The sequence below is a fragment of the Myotis daubentonii genome, chromosome 2, assembly GCF_963259705.1.
Source record: "Myotis daubentonii chromosome 2, mMyoDau2.1, whole genome shotgun sequence".
Taxonomy (NCBI): domain Eukaryota; kingdom Metazoa; phylum Chordata; class Mammalia; order Chiroptera; family Vespertilionidae; genus Myotis; species Myotis daubentonii.
The window spans coordinates 16,855,415-16,882,001 of NC_081841.1; the positions used below are offsets into that span (position 1 = coordinate 16,855,415).

A 26,587-nucleotide genomic window follows, 5' to 3' on the forward strand; every position below is an offset into this window, starting at 1 on the left:
CCTCTCCCTTCCTTTCTGAAATCAATACAAATATATTAAAGACCAAGGATCTATAAATTGCCTTTTTTGGATAAATATGTAATTAATTATTTAAAACTTTTTGAGACATCCTTAAAGGTACTTAGAACTCTTGCATTTTGCAGAGCAGCCTTAAGTTAACACAGGCCCTCTTTTTAAGTCCCAGGATTATCAAAGAGAAACGAGAGGAGGGCAGTGCAAAAAGCTGGAATGGTATTAGCTCACCGCTTGAGCTTTTAAACATCAAGGTTTATTTAAAGTAAGCCTTTAATTGGAAGTTTTGGGTCTGGCCTATTTATAGTGTTTAAAACGTGTGTGTATGTCCTATGAATATATGGATATGTGCCTAGAGGCTCTGGTAATAGGTGCAGTCAGATATATTTATATACAAATGCTAAATTTCTATTCTAAACCTCCTTGTTTTTTTAAAAAAGTCTATCTGCTTCCATTCTGTTTAGGAAATGAGAAATACATTGGAGATATTTTTTTTCATACTAATATAATGAATTCCTTGTTTTTCTGGTAATTGGGAACTGAGATGGTATAGGTAAATGAAATCTATTGACCCTGAATCTATTTTAGTTATGAATATCAATATCTTTCCTTCCTAAATATTTATGCGGTCTCATAACATACAGGAAATTTAAAAAATAATTTGAGTTAATTTACAGTATTTTCTCTTTTTTTTTCTATCCTGTGCCAGAGGTATTCTGGAGCAACGTAGTGTTCAAGTGTGCTTTAAAGGAAACTTGCCTTTCCCCAGAAGACACCACTGCTTTCAGGGAGATATCTCATCATCCATGCATTTCACTTATGGTGGGAGCCTTTGACTGTTAGCCTATCATGTGGATACCATTTCCCTTAGGTTTCATTTTAGACATACCTATTTGAATTTCTCCCTCTTCTTTATCCACCACTGTATCTCCATTCGTCCAAATTCCTTTGTTTCTTCCTGAGACTGTAAAAACAGACAATGAACCTGACTCCCTGCCGCCAACTTGTTCACTGTTTCCGTTCCAGCTGTCACTAGAGCCCTCATGACCTGATCATGTCAGAAACATGCTTAGTATCTCTGTGATAATCCTCTAGCTCCAAGTTGCCTGTAGAATCAAGACTAAGCTTCTTGACATGTTATCAGGCTCTTCACAACCTAGAGCAAACCTAGGCTTTTCTCTTTTTGTATTTTATTGTCTTTTTTGTATTTCCTTGAAGAATTACGTGATAATTTTGACTCTTCAAATAATTTAGAGGTGAATAATGTATTTTTGCATGCATTTTTCTATGTTAATGCAAATCTTTCTCATCTGTACAGTGAGAATAAGAATAGTATCTGTTAAACCTATAAGTTCATGCTGACCAATGTCATCCCAATCAGTTTAATTAAAAAAAGGATAGTATCTGTTTTATAGTTGTATGGATATAAATGACTTAATACATGTACATAAAACATTTAGAATATTAACATACACAATATTCTGCAGTTTGCTTTTTTTTAAAAAAATCTTTAACTGAGAATATGTTTTAGAGAGAGAGAGAGAGAGAGAGAGAGAGAGAGAGAGAGAGAGAGAGAAGAAACATCGATTGGTTAACTCCTGTATGCACCCCGACCAAGGATTGAACCCTCAACCGATGTATGTACCCAATGTACCCAGCTACCTGGCCAGAGCTCTGATTCATTTTAAAGTTAATCTTGGTATGTGGCAAGGTAGGAATCAAGACTCTTTTTATTTATTTTGGCCTAAGGATATGCATTTGTTCCAGAACAATTTTTTGCTAATTCATATCTTTAATGAATTGCCATTGCACCTTTGTAAAAAATCAATTGCATATATGTGTGAAAGTCTAAATTGACTTTCTGTTCATTCAGTCTTTCCTCCAATACCAAGCTATCTGTCTTGTTTACTGGAGATTTATTATAGCCTTAAAATCAGGTAGTGTTCATTTGGGACAACATGGATGGACCCAGGGGGTATTATGCTAAGAAAATAAGTCAGAAAGAGAAAGAAAAAGACCATGTCTTTTCACTTGTATGTGGAATGTAAAGAACAAAAGAAATGAACAAACAGAAACAGACTCATAGGTACAGAGAACTGAGAGTTGCCGGATTGGAGGGCGATGCCACATGAAAAAGGTGGAGGGATTAAGAAGCTATGAAACAGTCATGGAGATGTAAAGTACAGCATAGGGAATGTACTCAATAATATTGTAATAACTATATACGTTGCCAGGTGGGTACTAGACCTATCAGGAGGATCACTCCATAAATTATATAATTGTCTAACCACTCTGCTGTACATCTGAAACAAATATGAAATAATATGGAATGTCAACTGTAATTGAAAAAGAAAAAAAGTATCCTTTTAATTACATTTTGAATAAGTACATTCTGTTCATTTTTGTCGTCCCGCCTTAGTTTAATTCAGTTATGATCTCTCATCGGGAACAGCTATTTATTTCTCAGAGAAGCCTGTGTGCTCTCTGGTACTTCAGGTATCTTGCTGCTTTGTAATTGTGAGTTTATATGTCTAGAGTAGACCCTGTTCTTGTGAAGAAGGACCTTGAGTGATGATTTTCTACTCTCAGTGCCTAAGTTTAATATGTAACATGCAGTTGGGGTACAATCAATATTTTGCGAGTACATGAATTAACTTGTTATTAGGTGTTAGTTTGGATGGCTTTAATATCATTGTGAGCATTAGATAAAGCCATTTTTTGGTCTACTTTTGGAAAAGTGTCTTTCAATGCCTTATTTACTCAATAGCTAAAAATAGTTTCTGTAACTTTAGTGATCAAGGTTACAATGGACTCTTTTATATAGTTACATGTTATCTCCAGGATATTCTTCCCATAATGCAAAAGTAATCCCAAAAGTGACATAAATCAGTGCCATCTCAGAATAGTGTGTTAAACGGGAAGAGGCAGATGTCATAAATCTTTAGTCTTTAGTCTATAATATGGTAGCTGATGGTAAATTGCTTCCCATATTTGAGTAATGGTATCAAGTAATAGGGAAATGTTGGATCCAGATATTTAAAAAAATATTTTTATTAATTTTAGAGAGGAAGGGAGAGGGAGAGAGAGAAACATCAATGATGAGAGAGAATCACTGATCCGCTGCCTCCTGCACGCCCCCTACTGGGGATTGAGCCTATAACCCGTGCAAGTGCCCTTGACTGGAATCGAACCTGGGACCCTTCAGCCCGCAGGCTGACGCTCTGTCCACTGAGCCAAACCGGCTAGGGCGCATCCAGATTTTGGCAGAGGGCCTGCATTTGCTAATAATTTCTGGAGGTAGTTATATTCCCTAATAATTTCCTTGAATCAAATAAATGAAGTTACTGATATGAGGTGGGTGTATGAAAGACAGCAATCATTTTTCACATGACTAGACTTTTCATGTGCCACAGGCTGCTGGCTGTGGGACCATCCTTCTGTTTTCTAAAGCACGATTCTGCTTAACCACTAACTCTGCGCTTCTGCTCTATTTGCAGCATCTGGCGAGGCCCCAATGTGAACTGCACAGACAGTTCAGGTTACACTGCTTTACACCATGCGGCCTTAAATGGACATAAGTAAGTGCCACTTATTTGGACTGGAATCCTTGTGTATTTTGTTACATGTGATGGAGTTAATTATGTCTGATGATAGCTGTCTCATGTTGCCATGAGTCCCCTGGGCTTACAGAAACTCGGAGAGGCATCAGGTAGCAACACCTACACGTTGGACTTGGTAGGAACGTTGCTGAGGATGATTATGTGCAGAGTGTAAACGTTGTGACCTGCTCTAAACTAGTCAGATGTCACACAGGGAGAAAACGAAAGAAGTGACAGGACATGCTAGTCATGTGTAGCTTTGGGGAGGGAATGGGATCAAACCACTTAATAACACCACCCTACCTTTTTTGGTGTCTTCACCTAACATGGAATTATTCACAAGGAGCGAAATCTTAATAGATTCTTGCTGTTATGAGCCACGGACACTTACACAAACCACTCCAGAATCCTTCAAATTTAGCTAACGTGCCTTTTCTTTGTCATTCATGATGGTCTTTCTGGTTTTAAACTTGTGTAACCTATGGAATTATGCTTCAAAGAATGTGATAGTGTACAGTATGAAGAGCAAAAGAATGTGTAACCATAGCAACCATTTCATTCCCAGTGTTTTAGCGAGGTAACCTCCTGGGTTAGTGACAGTCAAAGTGTGAGTCGTTCTCCGAATGATTCAGATGAAAAGTGACACTTTTCACGTGTCTCTTCCTCCTGTCTGTTTTTCCTTTGTTCTCATGATCCAAGTTGGTCTTCCCAAGTCTGGATAATTTCATTTCACTTTAGTTTTTTTTTTTTTTAAATATATGTGTGTGTGTGTGTATTTAATTGATTTCAGAGAGGAAAGGGGAAGCAGAGAAAGATAGAAACATCCATGATGAGGGAGAATCATTGATCGACTGCCTCCTGCACACCCCACACTGGGGATTGAACTCGCAACCCAGGCATGTGCCTTGACCGGGCCATAGGTCAATGCTCAACCACTGAGCCATGCCAGCCAGGCTCACTTTAGTTTATTAAAGGTGGTAATTACTGCCTTAAAATTCTACTTACTTTTTGCTTTCCCACCGTTTTTTTTTTTTTTTTTTTAACTTTGAATTGAGACACAAGCGACTTAGTCATATTTGATCACATTTTATGGCCTTAAAGTTCTCACACAGGAAACTTACCATTTTTAAAAATTATGTTTCACTATACCTTTTATTTATTTAAAAAATTACTGCATAAATCTAACATTCTCTTTGAAGAGCCATCTGAAGTACATAAAATATCATAAACTTAATGTCTCATCACTTGGATTCTTAGTATCAGTATTTCCAAATTATATATGTTTTTCATCCACTCCCTATTTTATGTCATCTAACTTAGAACTGTTTTATTTTGCCAGGTCTTTCTCAACTATATTGCTGTCCTTCAGTAGGGTGGAATATGTGTCCAGATCCTTACGATCTGAATCTTTTAAAGGAATTGCTATTTATTTTTCTTTGTGCCATATACAATGTGGCTCGTCAGGAATGACGCCAGATTAAATCAGCCCAAAGTGCTCAATGCTGACGGCCTCTCGGGCCATCTTAGGTTTAGATTTTGGGAAGTTCTAGTTGGGAACACCAGCTGACAAATAACTGACCTAAGATCTGAGGCCTGACCATGTGACCTATTCTCCTTTTTTTCTTTTATCTCAGCTTGCCAGTATAAGCACTTCTCAAAAGAATGTTGTCCCCAAATGGATTAGCATTCACACCCCTCCTTGATTTTCTGTGTTTAGTAAATGTTAATGATGTATCCATAATGGCCTATGAAATTCTAATCATTGAGATATATTGCTCTTTGGTTCAATGCATAATTTTTAGTTCCTGTTGGCAGTGTACAAAGTGAAGCTAATTTAAGTGCATTGAATAGCATTTATTAAGATCATCATAAAGAGATATCTAGGTATTTTTTTAAGACCTCTCTAATTGCAGATATTCTCTGAGAATTACATATCTTTGCTTTGCTTATCTGAAGATCTCATTGACCTTTTTAACATTTTCTAGAGAGATTTTACTCAGTGTCATTCTATAGGCATTGGAAAAAAGCAGGAAATTTCTAATCCTGTCTTCCCATCTCTGTTAGTTATGTGACCTTGAGCCATTTAATTAACCTCTCTAGGCCTCAGTTTAATATACTGGGTATTTTTCCTTGTTTCTTCCGATTATAATATTTTGTGGTATATTGTTTTCGTATTATTTGTGGATCAGTTATGCTACTACAACTCTAAAATTTGGATTTTCATCTAAAGTATAAGATTGCCCTATTTTAAATTATTTAAATTACCCATGGACTTTTAGAATTGGAGATCATTTATTTCACCTTACTCTCCTCACTTCCCTCATTTATAGATGGAGAAATAAGGCCATTCTGGATAAGTGACTGAGTGGCCACTTAGATATTAAGGTGGGGTTGTGTTTAGAGCCTAAGTGTTGTAGATAAAGTGTATGATTTTACCAACACTCTACATTATCTCCCTTTTTTGTCCACACACACATCAGTTTCCTAAACTCTCGCTGGCTTTTCTCTTTCACATTGTGCATTTTTGGGCTGCCTCCCATTATCATCAACTAGGGTGTTCACATGGAATGCTAATTTTACTATTGTCTTAAGACATTTGAAGGAGAAAAAAATGTCATAGAATCTATCTCAGAGCCAGAGAAGGTTTTTCTTTTCTTTGCCTTTGCAATTCTCACTTAGCATAGGTAATGAACTATTGATTGTGTTGTATTTTTTCCAAGCAAGCCTTAGCAATCAGCATGGAAACACATCATTTTCACGTGGGTTGCTATTGTCGTTGTAGCCATCAGCACTAGAAGGCTTCCATAAACATTGTGATTTTTAGGCTGAAGTTTATGGAATCGTAGAGCTAGAAATAATGTTACAGGGTCCTGTAGTTATTTTATTTTTGCTTTGAATGCAGGCTTTTTTCCTACTCCCAACATATAATCTAAGGACTTCTTACTGCATACTAAGCCCGTTTCCTCTTATTTTGTATGCTTTATTGGTAGCGCTTGTTTATCAACACTAGTTAATCCACAAGTGGAGCAGCATTTTGTACCTGAAAGACATTATTTTATAATGGACAATTCATCTCCACTTAGCCAGATTAGGACACAATAGAAAATATACTCTGTTGATGATTTCTTGGGGGTATTTGTAGTTGAAGATTAGAAAATTATTGCCTTCAAATGATAGAAAAATCATGGTTAGTAGAACAAAATCCAGTAGCAACAATTATAGATAAATTATTTCAATAGATAGGCTATAGACCTAATCATTACTCTCTCTCTTTAAATATGGAAAATTCATTATCTCTCTCATGTATCTTTACTACAAATTTGATTCTTTTAATTTACATAGTAATTAGCCAGTGTGGGATGGAAGGCATTTTACTCTATCATTCCATATTCTTCTGACTCATCTAGTAATCAGATCCACATGAGACAAATTATTAACAAGAGAAAATAGCCAAATTTATTGCAGACATATGTATGGGAACCCTATATATGTGAGAGATTCAAAGACAGAAAGTTAAAATGAGGTATATGTGACATTTGAGCCAGGATGAGGTAAGGTACCTGGGCCTTCAGAGGGGAGAAAGGTCACTGTCAGTATGATAAGAAGAGCAGATGTTCAGTAAATAGAAGTCTGCCCTGCCCTATATAGAGATAGGTCCTAAGTTATTTCTGGTAATACTTGTTATTACAGGCAAGGTCCCTAATTTAAATTCTTTAAATTTGCCACTTTATTTCCATCAAGGAGAAGTAAAATCTTGAAGAAAGTCTGAAATTAACAGAACCTTCATGAATTTAAGAATTTCATTAGTTTTGTTAATACCATATCCATATGAAGATGATTTGCATTTATTTCAAAGTTCTTTTGACTGCCAATAAGCAAAGGGAGATGGAACAAAATAAATATTTTTGGTTAGTCCTAGCTGGTGTGGCTCAGTTGGTTGGGCATCGTCTCATGCACCGAAAGGTTGCTGGTTCTATTCCTGGTCAGGGTACATGCCCAGGTTGCAGGCTATATCCCCGGTAGGTGGCATGCAGGAGGCAGCCGATCCATGTTCCGCTCTCACATTGATGTTTCTCTCTCTTTGTCCTTCTCCTTCTCTCTCTAAAAATCAATAAAAAAAATCCTAAAAGAAAAAAAAAATCTTTGGTTATAATTTAATTATAGGAAAACTTGCTGTTGAGGTAAAAAAATTTGAATTTTGAACCTTCCCAATTAGTTTAATTTTACTCTGACCATAAACTGAAACTTCTTAAAAAACATTTCATATTAATTGGCAGTATATTTATACCTATCAGAAAATGATATAGTAGTGAAAATCAACACTTTTAGAATTCCTATTTTTACCCAAACTTATATATATTAGCCTCAAGCTGCAAAATGTTGCATTGCTTTGAATTGGATTATTATTACATTTATTTTATATGTTGTTTAGCTCATGGGAAATGGAATTATTTTTTCTATGATCCCATCAATCACATTTACTTTAGAATTTTAAATCCTTTCTTATTTATTAATGCTGCATATGAGAAAGAGTGCCATTTAATGTTGAAGATAAATAGGAATTACTTCTCTGCTTGCTGTTCTATAGACTTGTTCATCAATATAACTCAGTATTTTATACTAGGTAACCAAGCATAGTCAACCTATTTATTTGCTGATACCTCTAGAAGTTATCAGGTATAACTTAAAAGAGATTTTAAGAAAATACTTTTTAAAAAAGAGAAAATACCGATTTGATGGGATCCTGGTGTTAACTACTTTTTAAATTTAGATATTATAGAAAGTACCTGAAATTTAATTTGAATGATTTTGGATGAAAAAGGCCTGTGTAGTACATATTAAATGTGACATACATGGATACATCAGAAAAAAGATTAATGACAATTTGTTGATTAATATTTTATGATTCAGTAAGGCACTTACTTGATTAGAGATATAACTTTATATTTAACAAACATATTTTCACATTAGAAATCTATGCCAAGCCAGTTCATTAGCTGATATCTCTGAATAAGATGAAAAGATCAACTTAAATAAAAATTAAAAATAAATGTAAATTAAAAAATAAACATTTAATAAAGTGAATAAAATTTTAAAAACATAAAGAAAAATAACAGTATTTAATTTGATCTTATTGTTCACCAAAGGCCATTGCATAAACACGCATATTACTCTTTTCTGATTGAGATATTGGAAAGTGGTGCAGGGGTGGAAAAAGTTTTCCTTCTTTTCTTATAGGTTATTTGGCTAGTCTGATAATTAAGTTGATATAAGAAAGATTAACAGGCCCTGGCCAGTTTGGCTCAGTGGATAGAGCATTGGCCCACAGACTGAAGGATTGCAGGTTCAGTTCCGGTCAAGGGCACGAACCTTTGTTGCAGACTCGATCCCTGGCCCTAGTTGAGGCACATGGCGGGGGCGGGGCGGGGGGGGCAACCAATCGATGTGTCTCTCTCGCATTGATGTTTCTCTCTCTATCTCCCCCTCCTTTCTACTCTCTCTAAGAATCAATGGAAAATATCCTTGGGTGAGGATTAACGACAGCAATGACAAAAAAAGAAAAAGAAAAAAGAAAAGAGTAACAGGAGGAGAGAAAACAGAAATGTAATAACATGTATACTTCCTGTATATATGGTAGGGACCCAGGAAAACTGAGTAACTCCCCCCAAAGCCACTACCTTAAATACCATTTCTAGCTAAAGACAAAAGATGTTGGGGCAGGGGAGTGAGGGAGGAAGCCAGTTATGGGAGGTTATCAGAAAAAGCACAGTAAACAAGAGTATGGGGTTGTCTGCAGCTTTAGGTTACTGCCTTCCCCATTGATAAGAGTTTATAGAGATCGAGTCAGCTTTCTCCTGCTGGTACACAGAGGGAGATACCCTTACAAATAGACATTTCCCTGATCAATGTAACCATCTCTTACAACAGAGTAAACTTCTCAGCTTTCAGAGCTCCCCCCAATCTTAAAAGTAATCAGCCTAACATTATCCTTGTGTCAAATAGGCATATTTTTGGGTGGTATATTCTGCTCTCCTTCACAAGTCCAGGCCACATTCTGGGCAATATTGTGTGTGTGTGTGTGTGTGTGTGTGTGTGTGTGTGTGTGTGTGTGTGTGTGTGTGTTTTAATCATTTACTGTCATTTTGTGTTGTGTCTTGTTTATTTTTTTGTGATGTGGGGGAAGAAGAAATTTTTATCTATCCTTATAGGTTCTTTCAGCTGGTCTAATCAAATTGACATGAGGCAGACTATTAACAAGAGAAAAACAACCAAATTTAATTATATATGTACGTAGGGGAACCTCACATACATGAGAGTCAGAGACCCCACATCATGAATTGTTCAGAGGGAGACAGGCAAAATGAGGTACAGATGACATCCTGAGCTAAGGAAGCAGTTCGACACCTGAGGCTTCAGAACAAGAGGACATTCACAGACCCAATAAAAAACCAGATGTTCAGTAATTAGATATTTGTCCCGCCATACAGATAGGTCAAAAGAGGTTATCTCTGATAACTCTTATTATGGGCAGGGCCCCTAATTTCAGTTCTTCTAGGTAGTTGGGGTAAGGTGGTGGTGGCGGGGGGTGAGGGAGGGAGCAGACGTTTCTTTTAAGCCCACAAGATCTCAATTGCCTTTAGTTCAAAAAAATCCACATACCACAACGCACATTATTCTAAACTCCTACAGTGGGCTATCAGAATTATAACTCCTGTTCAAATTTCCTTCACCTTTTCTCATTTGTTACATTAAAGCCTGGCTTTATGAAATATTTAAATGTAGGTCTTTATGCTACATTCATCCTCACCACTGGCGATTTGTTATATATGAGAAACAACTTTAAAATATGTTGTGATTGTCTGTCTGCACGTATTTGTTTATCTATCTAGGATTTCATTTAGTGAATTAATAGAATTTGCTTTTTAAATGCATCCAAATGAAAATATAGCTGCTCAGTTGTTTTTGATTGTTTGTTGCAAAGTTCAGTGTAATTATACTAGTAATTATGAATTAATTCCGCCTGAGGTTGAGTATCGCAATTTAGATTTTTTACTTTGAAAACCTGGTGGGATTTAGTACAAAATCCTATAGGTAGGATATATTGAGTATGTACTGAAATTGCATCAATGATAGAACTTGTCGCATAAATGAATTTACCTCTTGAAATGATTTCTTAGGCTTGAGAGGACAAAGGTGAATGAGTGCAGAATTATGGACAATACATATTCAAAGTATATTGTGTGCTATGGCTGAAAATGAATTAACCCCCCCCCCAACCTTGGGCTTGTACTGCAGCTAGACCTTAAAAGTCCCTTTCTTATTGTGCTGTCTGCTTTCTCTTGTACAGTATATGTATCTTCAGTTACATATTGCAGTTCTCAATAGGAATGATACATAAACTCCCTAAATGTCTGCTGGTAGTATAATAATTTTTTTTTTAAAAAAATAAGCAAGGAGTTTGCTTGAACCTCAGGTTTTTCTTTAGGCTAAATCTCAGGTATGGGCTATCTGGAAAGAACGACATTAAGAAAAAAAACACGGGAAGAGGTATACTTTTAAATTATTTTACTTAATTCATTCGGTTAATGAAATTAGATATTTTTTCCCCCCAAATTACTTCTATTAAGTCGTTTCATTGGTTAGTCAACACTCTGTGTGAGTGTGTGGCAGTGGTGGTTTTTCAGGGAAGTACAACAGCCAGATGTTCAATAAGCAGATTCTTAAACCCAATTTTACACCTCAGGACCTTGAATTATTATGCTAAATTGCCACCCAGCATCTACTATACTTTAATAATGATATACTTAATAAAATCTGTGTTGTTCAGCACATTTTCTTTTCTGTTGTGTACTTTTCTTCTTCTTCTTTTTCTTCTTAGGGAAATAGTTCTCAAACTACTTCAATATGAGGCATCCACAAATGTAGCAGACAACAAGGGTTATTTCCCGATTCACCTGGCTGCCTGGAAAGGAGATGAGGAAATTGTGAAGATTCTTATTCATCATGGGCCATCGCATTCCCGAGTCAATGAACAGGTGCACTTGTCAAATGTTTACTCATGCTATATTTTTTCTAGAGTTTTGAGAAGGCAAAGCCACAAGTGAAAACTTAAGTTATTTTAAAATGAGATTAAAAAATGAATGTGAAAAAATTTGATTACTTCTGTCTTTACCCTGCCAAAGACTTTTCCACTACTGAATTTGCTGAAGGGAAATTTGAAAATTTCTTTGGCACTAATATGGGCATTTGTTAAGATATTTGTTAACAAGAAAACCCCACGTAAAGGAAGTAGTTGTGATATTTTTGCCTGCCTTATATAAGCATCGATTTTATAGCTCTTAAATATTTTAAGGTAGAACGGAATTCACATTTATAATGTGAATTAGAGCTTTTCTTAGTAAAAATTTAAATGCTAGGGAAGTAATGATAACTATCATTTGTATAGTGCTTTACCATTTACATAGCACCTTCACAGTAAGTACCTTTTGCGAATCAAAATACAATGTATAGAGTTGCTAGTCACAAATCAAGTTAAAATTTTTCTATATACATAAATATATACATATGCCTCGAGTAAGTTGAGTAAAACACTAACAACAGTTGATACCACAGGTAAAGTTATAATATTTGCAAGTGCATAATATTCGTATTACTCAAAACAGACATATTAAAAGAGGAAGGCCATTGTCAGTATTCTAAATAAATAAGACCACACATTCCAGAAAGCAGAATAAAGTCCCCTAAAGCAGTATGATGACAAACATCTTAGCTCTGCATGCCCCCTACTGTTCCCATTTTGTAAAACAATATTTGAAAACCAGCATGCAGTCCAACAATTGAATTTCAACCATGGCATTAAGCTGCAGGTTGGCAGCTGTCCAACATCAATGCAAGTAGGTTACTCTAGGGCAGGCACATCTAATAAAGTGTAATTAGCATATTGTTCAAATAGATACAGACCTTGCAGGCCCTTGGATGAAATTCAGACTAAAGAGTAAAAAGTAACACTATCACTAGCTATAAACAGCAAAAGGAAGAAAAAAAGTTTGTTTTTCCAAAATACAATAGGAAGAACTAATCAAGAAAAATGTTTTATTAATTGGAAATGTCTTATTAATACTTATCACAATAAAAATGTCTGTGTTTACAGGTTAAAAATGCAGAATATTTTTTATGAGAGTAAACATATAAATCTGATCTTAAAAAAAGGCAGATATGGCTCAGTGTATCATGCTAAAAGGACATGTATGAGAATGCTGTTCTCTTCTTCAGAAAACCAGAAGTTAAAAGATCATTTGTAGTATGAGCCATCTGGTGGTTATTCTGAATAATTGTCTGAATGCCCCAAAGCAAACCTGAAATAAGATGGAAAAATAATCCAAGGTTAAACAAGAGTATATTAGTTTTTACAAACAAAATATTTTTTAAATGACATAAAAATAAGAAAAAACACACACCGAGAATTCATTTATATTTGAAACTTGACAATTTTAAATGGGGTATGACTGCAATGGTATGTTTTAAAGAGAAACACTTGTTTTGTGTGATGTTGAACAGTTCAATTAAAATATAAAAAAGGTCTTTCCCAAGGAGATTCTTTTTTCACTTCTATACTTTGTGTTTTGGTTTCTATTTGGTTTCATATTAGGGCACCCATATGTCTTCATTCTCTTATATGGAAAATAAAATGAAACTTAATTTGGGAGGCCTCTCTGTAAGTCTTTCATTGTCAAAAATTTACTGATTAGTGGGGGACGCCAGTCAAGATAGCAGACTAGGTGGATGCTGTGCTCTCCTCCTCCCATGACCACATCAAATTTATAGCTAAATACAGAACAGCCAACCCGGTGAATCATCTGAGGACTAGCTGAACAGAAGTCCTAAACTAAGCATATAAAGAAGAAGCCACACCTAACCGGTGTGGCTCAGGAGTTGAGCTTTGACCCATGAACCAGGAGGTCAGTGTTTGATTCCCAGTCAGGGCACATGCCTGGCTTGCAGGCTCGATCCCCGATAGGGGGAATGCAGGAGGCAGCCGATCAATGATTCTCTCTCATCATTGATGCTTCTATCTTGCTCTCCCTCTCCCTTCCTCTCAGAAATCAATAAAAAATATATACTTTTTTTTTAAAAAAGAAGTTCTGTTGAGATAGCATCAGTGTACTTAAAAAAAAAAAGAATTGACGAACTCATTTGTCTTTTGGAAAGCCAGGCTATTGAAAGTGTGTTATAATTGTTATTAATCTCTCTCATTAACAAATGTCATGGAGGCGCGATGCACAGTGCAGATCACACTGAAACACCAACCATCTGGGCCCAGCAGGGCCGCTGACTAACATGGCTAAATCATTTATCACTCTTGGAAATTGGAATAAATAATGTAGGGAAAAGTTAGATTTTTTTTCCCTATTGAAGTGATAAAAATCAAATGTGATATTTTTGATGCAATCAATGATGCATACTTTTATCAGATATAAAATTCTATTAGGAATACTTATCAAAATAGATAAATCTTAAAACATATTTTCAAAGCATCTGAGGTTTTAGATGACGGAGTTTACATTTTGATAAGGAATTGAGTTTCTGAAAACGTGCGTTTTATGCGTCTGTGTTAACAGAACAATGAGAATGAAACTGCCCTACACTGTGCAGCTCAGTACGGACACTCGGAAGTCGTGGCCGTTCTCCTGGATGAGCTCACGGATCCCACCATCAGGAACAGCAAGCTGGAAACACCTTTGGACCTGGCGGCGCTTTACGGACGGCTGAGAGTAGTCAAAATGATCATCAGCGCGCACCCTAACTTAATGAGCTGCAACACTCGCAAGCACACTCCGCTACACCTCGCCGCACGCAACGGCCACAAAGCAGTCGTTCAGGTGCTGTTGGAAGCAGGAATGGATGTGAGCTGTCAGGTGAGTCTTCTGTTAGCTGGGCTTTAAAAGTGATGGTGCTCTAGTGTTGCTTTGGGATGCAGATGTTATAGGTTATATATAGAGCCCAGCCAGCGTGGCTCAGTGGTTGAGCATCCACCTATGAGCCAGGAGGTCACAGTTCCATTTTGGTCAGGGCACATACCTGGGTTGCTGGCTGTATCCCCCTTAGGGGGCGTGCAGGATACAGTTGATCAATGATTCTCTCTCATCATTGATGTTTCTCTCTCCCTCTTCCTCTCCTTCCTTTCGGAAATTAAAAAAAATATATATCTAATATAATAAAAGACAAACATGCAACTTGACCATACCTTCACTACACCTTAAGCCATGCCCACCAGCCAATCAGAGTGACTATATGCAAAGTAATCCAACCAAGATGGCGGCCAGCAGCCACGGAGCTGGAGCGAGCAGGAGGCTTGGTTGCTCCAGTGATGGAGGAAGCCAAGCTTCCCACCTGCCAAGGCCGGCTCTGAGCTCCACTCAAGGCTACAAAGTTTCAATTATAGAAGGTAAATAAATCTCAGAATAAAAAAAGAAAAGAAAAAATGGAGAGGCTGGGAGCTTCCGTCGCCGTGGGGCTTGGCCAGCCTGAAAACAGCCCTCAGCCCCTCACCGAGACAGGCCAGGCACCCCAGTGGGGGTCCCTCACCCTAAAGGGGGTGGGCCAGCCTGCAAACAGCAATCAGCCCCTCACCCAGACTGGCCAAATCTCCATGGGGTGAGGGTCCCCATTGGGGGGGGGGCTTAACCAGCCTGCAAACAGCCATCAGCCCCTCACCCAGGCTGGCCAGGCACTCCAGCGGGACCCCCACCCTGATCCGGGAAACCCTTCAGGGCAAACCAGCCAGCCTCCACCCATGCACCAGGCCTCTATCCTATATAATAAAAGGGTAATATGCAAACTGACCCTAACAGCAGAATGACTGGGAATGACTGGTCACTATGACACACACTGACCACCAGGGGGCAGACGCTCAATGCAGGAGCTGCCCCCTGGCGGTCAGTGCGCTCCCACAGTGGGAGCTCTGCTCAATCACAAGCCAGGCTGACGGCTGCCAGTACAGCGGTGGTGGTGGGAGCCTCTCCCACCTCCTCAGCAGTGCTAAGGATGTCCGACCTTAGCTTAGGCCTGCTCCCCGGTGGCAAGTGGATATCCCCCGAGGGCTGCCGGGCTGCCAGAGGGATGTCTGACTGCCAGCTTAGGCCCAATCCCCCAGAGAGTGGGCCTAAGCCAGCAGATGGTCATCCCCCGAGGGGTCCCAGACTGCGAGAGGGCACAGGCCAGGCTGAGGGACCCCCCTCCCGAGTGAATAAATTTTTGTGCACTGGGCCTCTAGTCCTATCTAATAAAAGAGAAACATGGTAATTAGCGTACATCCGCTACCCTTCCCATTGGCTAATCAGTGAGATATGCAAATTAACTGCCAGCCAAGATGACGGCCGGCAACCAGGCAGCTTGAAGTGAACATGAGGCTTGCTTGCTTCAGTGACGGAGGAAACCAACGTTCCCCGCCTGCCTTGCCAGCCTCTGAGCTTGCAGTTTCAAACATTGTTACAAATATAGAAGCTAAACAAAACCCCAGAAACCTGCTTTCAGCCAGCCGGGATCTTAGAGCTGGAGTTGATACAGTGTTTCGATTATAGAACCCAAACAAACCAGATACCTGCTTTCAGCAGCAGAGGCCTCAGAGCTGGAGCCAAGCCTCAAAGCTAAAGCTGGCCCAGAATAAAAAAAAAGAAAAAAAGGAGCAGTTGGGAGCTTCAGTCACCGCCAGCCTGAAAACAGCCCTCAGCCCCTCACCCAGACTGACCAGGCACCCCAGTGGGGACCCCCACCCTGAAGGGTGTGTGAACAGCTGCAAACAGCCATCATCCCCTCACCCAGGCTGGCCAGGCACCCCAGTGGGGACCCCCACCCTGATCCAGGCCACCCTTCAGAGCAAACCAGCCGGCCCCCACCCGTGCAGCAGGCCTCTATCCTATATAGTAAAAGGGTAATATGCCTCCCAGGACCGGGATCAGCGGAGCTGAGAGGCCTCCGCCACCGGGATCAGTGTGACAGGGGGCAGCGCCCAAACCCCCTGATCGCCCTGCGGCTCTGTGTGTGACAGGGGGCAGGGCCACAACCTCCCTATCCGCCCTGCTCTGTTCCTGACAGGGGAAGGCGCCGCAACCCCCTGATCAGCCCTGCTCTGTGCCTGATAGGGGGGAGCTCCCAACCCCCTGATCGTCCTGCGGCTCTGGGTGTGACAGGGTTCGGTGCCCCAACCCCCTGATTGGCCCTGCTCTGTGTGTGACAGGGTGTGGCACCCCAACCCCCTGACCGGCCCTGCTCTGTGTTTGATGGGGTAGAGCCATAACCTCCCATCGGCCCTGCCCTGAGTGTGAGAGTGGCGGCGCCCCAACCCCCTGATTGGCCCTGCTCTGTGGGTGATAGAGGGCGGCACCCCAACCCCCTGATCCTCCCTGCTCTGTGCTTGACGGGGGGAGCTCCCCAACCCCTTGATGGGCTCTGCTCTGTGCGTGACAGGGTACGGAGCCCCAACCCCCCTGATGGGCCCTGCTCTGTGTGTGACAGGGGGCAGTGCCCCACCCCCCTGATTGGCCCTGCTCTGTGCATGACGGGGTGGCGCCGCAACCTCCCCATTGACCCTGCTTTGAGTGTGACGGGGCGGTGGCCCTACCCTGAGCGTGACTGAGGGTGGCATCGCAACCTCCCAATCTGCCCTGCTCTGTGCATGACGGGGTGGCGCCCCAACCCCCCAACTGGCCCTGCTCTTAGCCCGACCAGGGGGCTGCACCTAGGGATTGGGCCTGCCCTCTGCCACCTGGGAGCAGGCCTAAGCTAACAGGTCGTTATCTCCCGAGGCGTCCCAGACTGCGAGAGGGCACAGGCCGGGCTGAGGGACCCCCTCCACCCCCCCCCCCCCGAGTGCAGAAATTTTTGTGCACCGGGCCTCTAGTATATATATAAAACCCTAAACAACTGTTTGCTATGATGTGCACTGACCACCAGGGGGCAGACGCTCAAAACAGGAACTGCCCCCTGGTGGTCCGTGTGCTCCCACAGTGGGAGCGCTGCTCTGCTGACCAACGGGCACCAGACTCAGGGCTCATGGCTGGCTGCCTCAACTCAGAGACCGCAGTAGAGCAGCAGCCAGCCTACCGAGTGGTGGTGGTGGTGGCAGACGCAGCGGGGCCTGTTTTGGCCCGATCTCCGCAGGCCATACTGAGGGACCCCACCGGTGCAGGAATCCATGCACTGGGCCTCTAGTATATATATATTGAAAAAAAGAAAAAAAAACATTATATGTAGAAATCATATCATTTTTTGATTAGTCAAATTGTCTGCAAGTATTTTTGTAACTACTAAGTTCAAGGCACCCCGTCACACACTTTTGGGAAGTATGTAGAGATATAAGGCATGATCTCTAACCTCATTCTAATTTGAGGGCTATATACATGAAAAATTATTCTTAGATGGCAGTTGTGTGTGGTACCTTAGTAATTGTTTCTTTTGTTCTAGTAACTAGCACACACGAGGGATCCATCAAAGTTGAACGAGTGAATGAATGAAATAAATGCTCTTGAACATTTTGAGTATGTACTTTGTGTTTAATATGTCACCACATTTAGAATCCAGTTCTCCACAACTGTCCTGAGGGAATGAGAGCTGTTAACTTCCAGTTAAGATATGAGCAATCAGATTCAAAGATTTAAGAAACTTGCCAAAGGACACATAGCTGATACACCCAGAATGTGAATTTAGACTTACTGATTAAAGTCCAGGCCTCTTTTCACAACAATGGGCTGTATGTACATAACTAATGAAGGAAAGACCGTTGTACCTAAGGCTGTCAGAAATAAGCTTTTTGGAGAAGTGGTTTGAGTTGAGCTTTGAAGGATGGGTAACATTAGGATAGATTTTGTTTCTCCACAAGGAAAGAGTAACCTGCTTTTATTATCTGTCTCAAGTTACCAAAACTTTTAAAAAACAATTTTGTTCTTTTCTGACTGTTTTTTGGCTCCCAAGTCAGTGGTAGCATTCTTATCTTTTAGAGACTCTTCTGGTTCCCGTCAGGTTGTGCTCTTCTCCCCTGTGTATTAGTAAGCGATTGCTGCATAACAAACTATGCCCAAGCTGAATGGCTTCACACCATAACTGTGTACTTAGCTCATAATACTGGGGATGGTGGTTTAGTCTGAGCTCATCTGGGTAGTTCTTCCATCTTGGCAAGGTTCTCTCATTCTTCTGGAGTCAGTTGTAAGTCAGTTAAGTGGCTCTGTGTCAGGGACTGACTAGATGTTGCCTGGGATAATGGGTGAGACTGGAATGTCTTCTTTTTTTAAAAATATATTTCATTGATTTTTTACAGAGAGGAAGGGAGAGGGAGAGGGATAGAGAGTTAGAAACATCGATGAGAGAGAAACACCGATCAGCTGCCTCCTGCACACTCCCTACTGGGGATGTGGCTGCAACCAAGTACATGCCCTTGACCAGAATCAAGCCCAGGACCCTTCAGTCCTCAGGCTGATGCTCTATTCACTGAGGCAAACTGGTTAGGGCTGGAATGTCTTCTTTACACTATCTTTCTCTCAAGAAGTGCTGAGCCCAGCCAGCTTGGCTCAGTGGTTGAGCCTCAATCAGAAGGTCACAGGTTCGATTCCCAGTTAGAGCACATGCCTGGGTTGTAGGCTTGATCTCCAATACCCCTATTCTATCTCTCTCTCCCTCTTCCTTCCTTTCTGAAATCAATAAATATATATATATATATATATATATATATATATATATATATATATATATATATATATATAGAAAAAAGAGAAGTGCTGATATTACAGAGAATATGTATGAATATATAAAACGACACAATTTTTTAAAACTGTAATCATTCCTAATGCAACTGTGTTTCTTTTTCTGATTTTTTTTTTCCAGACAGAAAAGGGGAGTGCACTTCATGAAGCAGCTTTGTTTGGAAAGGTGGATGTTGTGAGAGTTCTGTTAGAAACAGGTAACTATCATGAGTCCCCATGGAGCTTATTCTACCACATACTATTTTTAAAAATATATATATATTATTGATTTTTTACAGAGAGGGAGGGAGACAGATAGAGAGTCAGAAACATCGATGAGAGAGAAACATCGATCAGCTGCCTCCTGCACACCCCCCACTGGGGATGTGCCAGCAACCAAGGTACACGCCCCCAGACCGGAATCCAACCTGGGACCCCTCAGTCCGCAGGCCGATGCTCCATCCACTAAGCCAAACCGGTCAGGGCTTAGCACATACTATTTTTTATTTCAGGAGTAAAAGAAAACAATTTACTTATTTATTTTTTACATAATCACCCTTTCTTCTTATCTTCCCTCCAAATTGCAGTTTTATATTCATATCATGCAGAATTGAGCCTCAGTGTTTAGATAAAATTGATATAAATGTGTACCTTCTTTCACTTGGTGGATGTTTTAGTAAAAAGCTCTTGGAAAGTAGAATGATGTACATTTAAGTCACAGTAAAATATACTAGAGCAACTTCCTAAAGGAAAAGGAAATCTTTGCTTTCCACAAGAGGAAGGATCCTGTGAATTTATGACAATTGCTTTGTTTATTAAAGAACAGAATATTTCCCTCGCTTTTCTTACTGTGAACTGTGGTAAACAGCAATTAGAGTTCTCTGTCCTTAAGGCAAATCCTCCTTCTGGTTTTTTTTAATCAACTGAGTTGCTGTTGTTTGTCAGCCGCAGTGATTTAAAGGGGACCTTTTAGGGGGAATGCTTTGAAGGAACAAAGTAGGTTTATTTGTCTTCGTGGGCATATTGTGATCAAAATGAAATAAAATTGGTACAGAGGAGGGATTATTTCTTTTCAGGATCAAAAGGCATGAGTACTTTGAAACAATTGATGAGTCTTTTGTGTTATGGGTATATTTCATGCTTTTATTTTCCTCTGTAAAAAAAAGAAGTGTAAAACGTTGGCAGACTATGGCATTTTGATTGTGTTTATGCAAAGTTAAAATTTCATGTATATTGAACTTGACATGTAACACAGTGATATATTAAATGTGTTGAGGCAATCAATTTAATGTGTGCTAGTCACACAACCCTACACAACTGAAAAAATAATAGAAGACGATATATAATCTTACTATGATGAACTACCATTTGAGGCCAGATTCTATAAAATGGCTCTGTTTGTCTTTAGATGTTTGGAAATTTATAAACTTTTTTAGGGTGGCGGAAGCTATTTGCTACATTACAGTAAGTTCTTTAGTGCATTATGTATTTTTCGGAATTAAAATAATTCCAACGGTTTTTAATTATGCACTTCAGCAAGTTTGCTCACCATGCAGACGATGAGTGTTGCTAACATTGATTGTAATGTATGAAATATTTGACTTTGGTATTTGGACAAGACTTTTAAATAATCATACTCTTTCCACTTTCGTGACTATTCAAGTATTTTAAGACTGTTTTTATATTACTCACATGGTACAATAGTATAATTTAAAAATATTTTTATGACACACAGACTATATAAATCACATGACCATGATACTTTAGGAATTCACATTCTAAATTAATATTTTCAGCTTGTACCATTTAGTTTACAATTTAAAATAGCTATAATCCGAAAAAAATTCTTAAGAGTTAATTCATTATCAAGATTATTCCTAATATTTGGTAGCAGTCGACGCCTTCTGTTTTACTAAAATCTTGCATGTGTAGGTGTGCACATGTAACTTTATTAAAAAATGACTTTTTAAACGTGCTTAGTGTGTATATGTTTGAAGTTAGAGTAGTTATATAGTAACAGTGTCTTCTGGTCACTCCAATGTTGTATATCTAGTGGGGTTTTCTTTTTCTTTCAGGAATTGATGCCAATATAAAGGATAGCTTAGGGAGAACCGTCTTAGACATTCTGAAAGAACATCCATCTCAGAAATCTCTCCAGATTGCAACACTCCTACAAGGTAAACAGTGTTGATGATGGATGAGTGTGCCTTCAAGTTAAGATTCATGAAAACCGTCCTCGTTTTGCCTGGGGGTTTGAGTTAATGTTTACCTTTGAATGAACTTCTTCTTTGCATTTTTTTCCTAGTAGACTTTTAAACTAAATAAAATTCTTTGTAATGCTTTATTTTGGTTTTTAAGCTACTCAGTGTTTTAAGAAAAGCTAAGATATTTTTTCATGCACTTGATATTAGTCTCTTTTAAACACAGATATTAAATGTATAGTTATGAGCTGGAAGGTATAAGATTATACAGTGATGGTAATTAAGTATTATATCACATTTGAGTAATCCTTAAAGAGTTCAGGGATTTCTGTTATTTTGTCTTATTTCTTTAATCTGTGACGGTAAGTCAGATGTCATTGTTGTGAAGTTCTGAGAGTCTAAGGGACTTGCTCAAACTCGTATATTCTATTCGGAGCGGTAGAGTTGGTACATAAGTGCTGGGTTAACAACAGTAAAATGGTATGTAGATTATTTTCTCCCTAATCCAGCAGTGCCAATAGTTCCATCTTGCCAGCTCTGTTTTTGATAAAGGCCATTTAAATACTTTTGTAGTTAGTTGCAGTTATTTGACAACCATTTAGGTACTGCTTCTTTGTTTGTAGGATTACGTACTCCCGGTTTGATTGAAAACTTTTATGAAAAATTTAGATTTAGACTGACTGGTGTGGCTTGGTAGTTGAGCATCAACCCCTGAACCAGGAGGGTACATGCTAGATCCCCAGTGAGGGGTGTGCAGGAGGCAGGGGATCAATGATTCTCTCTCATCATTGATGATTCTACGCCTCTCCCTTCCTCTCTCTGAAGTCAATAAAAACAACAACAATATTAAAAGAATTTAGATTTAAATGCTCTCCCTTTCTGCTTGGTGCTAGGCCTGGCATGTAGCATGTTCCCTTAAAAACCCAGAGGTTTGTTCTCTCCATTCCAGTCAGCTCAGACACTATTCAGCTGCGATTAGCCCCTATAATTGTTACGGATTGGCTGCAAATGTAATTGAGGAGGGAGGCTGGATGGATTTCATTGGATTATCAGTTGGGAGGCTTTGTCCTGCAGGGAGATAAGTGAATTACAACCAAGTGAGCAGGAGATATGTAGGGTCAACAGGGGCCAAAGAGAGGTAAGGAGAATAGATACTCTACAGGAGGTCATTATGCTCTCTTCTCTCCAAATTTCCAAAACCTCTCACGGAAGTTCAGGCCCCTACAATTTCCTTGTTAATAAAGAAGTTAGTTTTAAGTCAAGTGCATGTAGAGATAAATCAGAGAATACAAGAGTGGCTCTTCATATCAATTCAAATTAAAATGGAGTCGAATCAAAGCTAAAACATCAAAGTAGTACGCAGCATTTTTATAAGTCTTCCCCCTCTAGGTGATTTTGGCTCTGAGATTAAAAAACACACAACTGAGGCTTGTGCATAGTGTTTTTTTGGAAAAAGCAAAATAAATATACACTAAAAAGGGAGCATGACAGAATTACAGACAATTTTTATAAGATGCTGCATTAGTTCAACTTAAATAAAATGTTATTATAGAGGAATAACTGTGTTCTTTTAAATGATCATGATTCATTAGGTATGCCAATTTGTGATAGGGCATATAGGGCACCTTTGAATTTTTGAAATTATTGGAAAACTTTAGAATGTGAACACGTTCTATATTCTTTATATTCCTGGATTTCGAGTCACTGGTGCATCTTTTTTTTTTTTTCCCCCAGAGAGGAAGGGAGAGGGAGACAGATAGAAACATTAATGAGGAGAGAGAATCATTGATCGGCTGCCTCCTGCACACCCTACACTGGGGATTGAGCCCACAACCCAGGCATATGCCCTGACTAGGAATGGAACCGTGACCTCCTGGTACATAGGTCGACACTCAGCCACTGAGCCACACCGGCTGGGCTCACTGGCGCATCTTAAATCTTATGAAAAAGTTTGTTATAGCTATAAAGCCAATTGATAGTAGATAAAATTACTATTTGTGTCCCCAAGAGAAATTAAATTTTCATAATTACTGCATGAGTCAAAACTTTTAAGCATAGAAGCCTATAGGTTGCTTTCTTTTCCTAGTAGAATGTGCCTAGTAGAATTGCCCTTAGGTAAAAACTATTTGGATGATATGAGGACATAAGTGGCTGGCAAGAGAGCACAAACTTTCTTAACTGGATTTTTTTTAAAGGTTTCTTCTGAATAAAGAAATGCAAGTAAAAGATCCCCATAGGGAGGGATCTATTCATTTAATCCTAACCACAAACTGGGAGCCGCATGCTTGGGGGAGATAGCAGATACATTTTGTTTAGATCACATATTTTTAGCTCACACTGTTGCCGTTAAAAAAAATTGAATTAGCTTTCAACATTTAAAAATCTAGGATTTTAGTTAAAACTCCAGAGCTTTTAACAAATGCAGGCTTTCATTTTCCTTCATTGAAGCCTGACTTTAGGTAAGTGTACCTGCTCTCTAGCTACTCATGGTCTGTATGCTCTCTGTTCTTTCATGACACTGGTGCTATTTGTGGACATTTTCCCTACATTGAGGTGCTGTTTTCTTTATGTTCAAAAGTGAGATGTTTTCTTGTCCTATGTCTGTTTGGCTCTGCCACTTATTAGCTGTATGAACGTCGCCAAGTTAAAGTCCTTGTCCTCTAGTTGTCATCTTTAAAACTGAGATTCTAATAGTGCCTGAGTTGTAGTTTGTGAGGATTGAGTTAACTTATATTAAATACTTAGAACATTGCTGGGTACAGAGTAAGCAAAATTTTCATATTAGCTGCTATTACTAATACATCTTCATTAAAGTTAGAAAAATGAGAGAGAGATTGAGTGTGGGATATTGCTCCAAGAATAATGAGAAAGAACATTATTGCTTTGTAGAAATAAAGTTTAATATACAATTATGCTTATCTTACTAGATGACAACACCATTTTATCATAAACTTATCCCACTTCATTCATTTATGTGACTTGACTGGTGGTTGTATCCAAATGAATTTGACATTCCTGCTTAGGAATCAAGTCTATTCAAAGCATCTTTCTGAGTTTTAAATCTTTTGGTAGAGTACATTTAAGGAAACCACGGATGTTCTTGTGTTTTCAACAGGTGAAGTTATTTTTAAGCAAAGAATAGGTTAAGTTTAGTTTTCAGAAAAATGTTCCATAAGTCTCTTTCAAAATATCTTTTTTTGTTTTCATTAAAAGCTTTAAGTTAATAGCTCACCGTGAAGTTCTTTGGTTTTTTTGGCTTTATGAAGTTCTTATAAAAACTTAGGATGTATTTAAAATATGAGGAAAGACATGGAAAATGATCACCAGAGGTAAAGCATAAAGTTTAGTTGAAGATTTAAAAATAAATGAATTCAAATATGTAATTTTAATACTTATACACAGAGTATTTAGAAGGCATGGGAAGACCAGCAGTCCTTGAAGCACATGTGCAGGAATGTCCAACACAGGAAACACACCTTTCATCTCCTCTTGAGTCTCCTTCCCAAAAGTCCAAAAGTGAGTAGCTAATTATAAATCCTTGAAATACTGTACTGGACTTTTAGGTACAAATTTGTCCTATCTGTACAAAATTGCTAAGCCTTGTGAAAATTTCAAGTCTAATAAGTTCTACCTTATCCTCCATATTTTATCTGTTTATTCAACCAGCATTTATTGAGCTTATTTGTCAGGCCCTACTCTTGGTCCTGAGGTTCAGGGATGAACAAGGTAGAGAGCAATCCCTGCTGCCTGAAGTTTACAGGGAGTGGATATTTCATAGTAGCTTATTTTTTCCTCAAATGCATTTTTAATGCAGAATAAAAAAATACTGATCTCTGGATTGTAACTACTGGATTTTTTCCAGAATAAATTATCAGTATAAAGTGCCATTCTTAGAATGATTAGAAAAATGAATATTTGTATGCAACCTACAAATATCAATGTTTTGACAGATGCTGCATATTATTTACCTGTTTCTTCTGAGTCTTCCCTTAATATCACATATCATAACTCTAATTTATTAATTACTTGTTTTAATACGTTCTATTTATTTTTATTAAACTTAGGAAGTTGGCTCCTAGTATAATTTTAAATTTGCTAATGAATTGTTGAGTGAATTCTGTCAGTGAAGTGTAATGCTGATAAAAGAGTGTAGAAAATTAAATGCTATAATAAATGAAGCTTTAGGAATCATAATTCCAGATATTTTATGTACCATGTATATGTGAACCTTAAATACTTACTTCCATTTTGAAAAATAATAATTATAGGCAAAATTAGAATTTCTCATTGTCTTTTAATATTCTTGTACTATTTATAGTTTAGTATCTTGTTTTTAGCAGAATAGTTTCTGAGTACTTGATCTTGTTTGCCATATTTTGAGTTCTATTACCATAACAAGTCATATTTCTATTATCTAACATTAAGTTTTATCAGTGACCTTTCTTGGAACTTTGAAAAAAATCTACTGTTCCCTTAACTAACAGGTGAAACTGTGACTGGAGAATTATCAAAACTCTTGGATGAAATAAAACTCTGTCAAGAAAAGGATTATTCTTTTGAAGACTTGTGCCACACAATATCAGACCACTACTTAGATAATTTGAGCAAGATTTCAGAGGAAGAACTTGGGAAAAATGGAAGCCAGAGTGTAGTAAGTAAGGGGGGCAGGGCAAGAAGCCAATTCGTCTGTCTTTACCAGTTCAGTGTGTGCCGAAGAGGCATGGGCTTGTGCGTTACCTTACCTGCCGACTCGGCCAGTGTCAAAGGTCAGGCTGCCTATTACTTTGTCCCTCATGTTCATTGGTGTTTTATTCTCACTGCGTGGGGAGGGGAAGGGATGCTAGATAAATCACTTGTAGTTTGTGATGATCTCCTTACTGTTAGACATTCGTAGTTTCATAGTTTCTTTGATTATGTCCTTCTAGTTTTATTGGGTGTGAGGATACTGGTTTCCTTTTGTCTTTCTTCCCCATGTTGTCTGTGAACTGAGTCTGACTCCATCTTGAAGAAGACAGCCAGAGCCCTGTGGGTATGGTCACTC

At 38.8% G+C, this 26,587-nt stretch overlaps 1 protein-coding gene across 5 annotated transcripts in view; it reads left to right on the forward strand.

Moving 5' to 3' along the window:
• The window catches only part of ANKS1B (ankyrin repeat and sterile alpha motif domain containing 1B), an 827,013-nt gene that overhangs the window by 102,154 nt on the left and 698,272 nt on the right, over positions 1 to 26,587 (forward strand). For all 5 annotated transcript variants that reach the window (XM_059681894.1, XM_059681893.1, XM_059681896.1 and 2 more), the window contains exons 2-8: positions 3,510 to 3,590; positions 11,491 to 11,647; positions 14,231 to 14,527; positions 19,488 to 19,563; positions 21,421 to 21,522; positions 24,949 to 25,062; positions 26,031 to 26,197. In XM_059681894.1, coding sequence (XP_059537877.1) covers positions 3,510 to 3,590; positions 11,491 to 11,647; positions 14,231 to 14,527; positions 19,488 to 19,563; positions 21,421 to 21,522; positions 24,949 to 25,062; positions 26,031 to 26,197 — 994 coding nt within the window. The remainder of the gene's footprint in view (positions 1 to 3,509; positions 3,591 to 11,490; positions 11,648 to 14,230; positions 14,528 to 19,487; positions 19,564 to 21,420; positions 21,523 to 24,948; positions 25,063 to 26,030; positions 26,198 to 26,587) is intronic.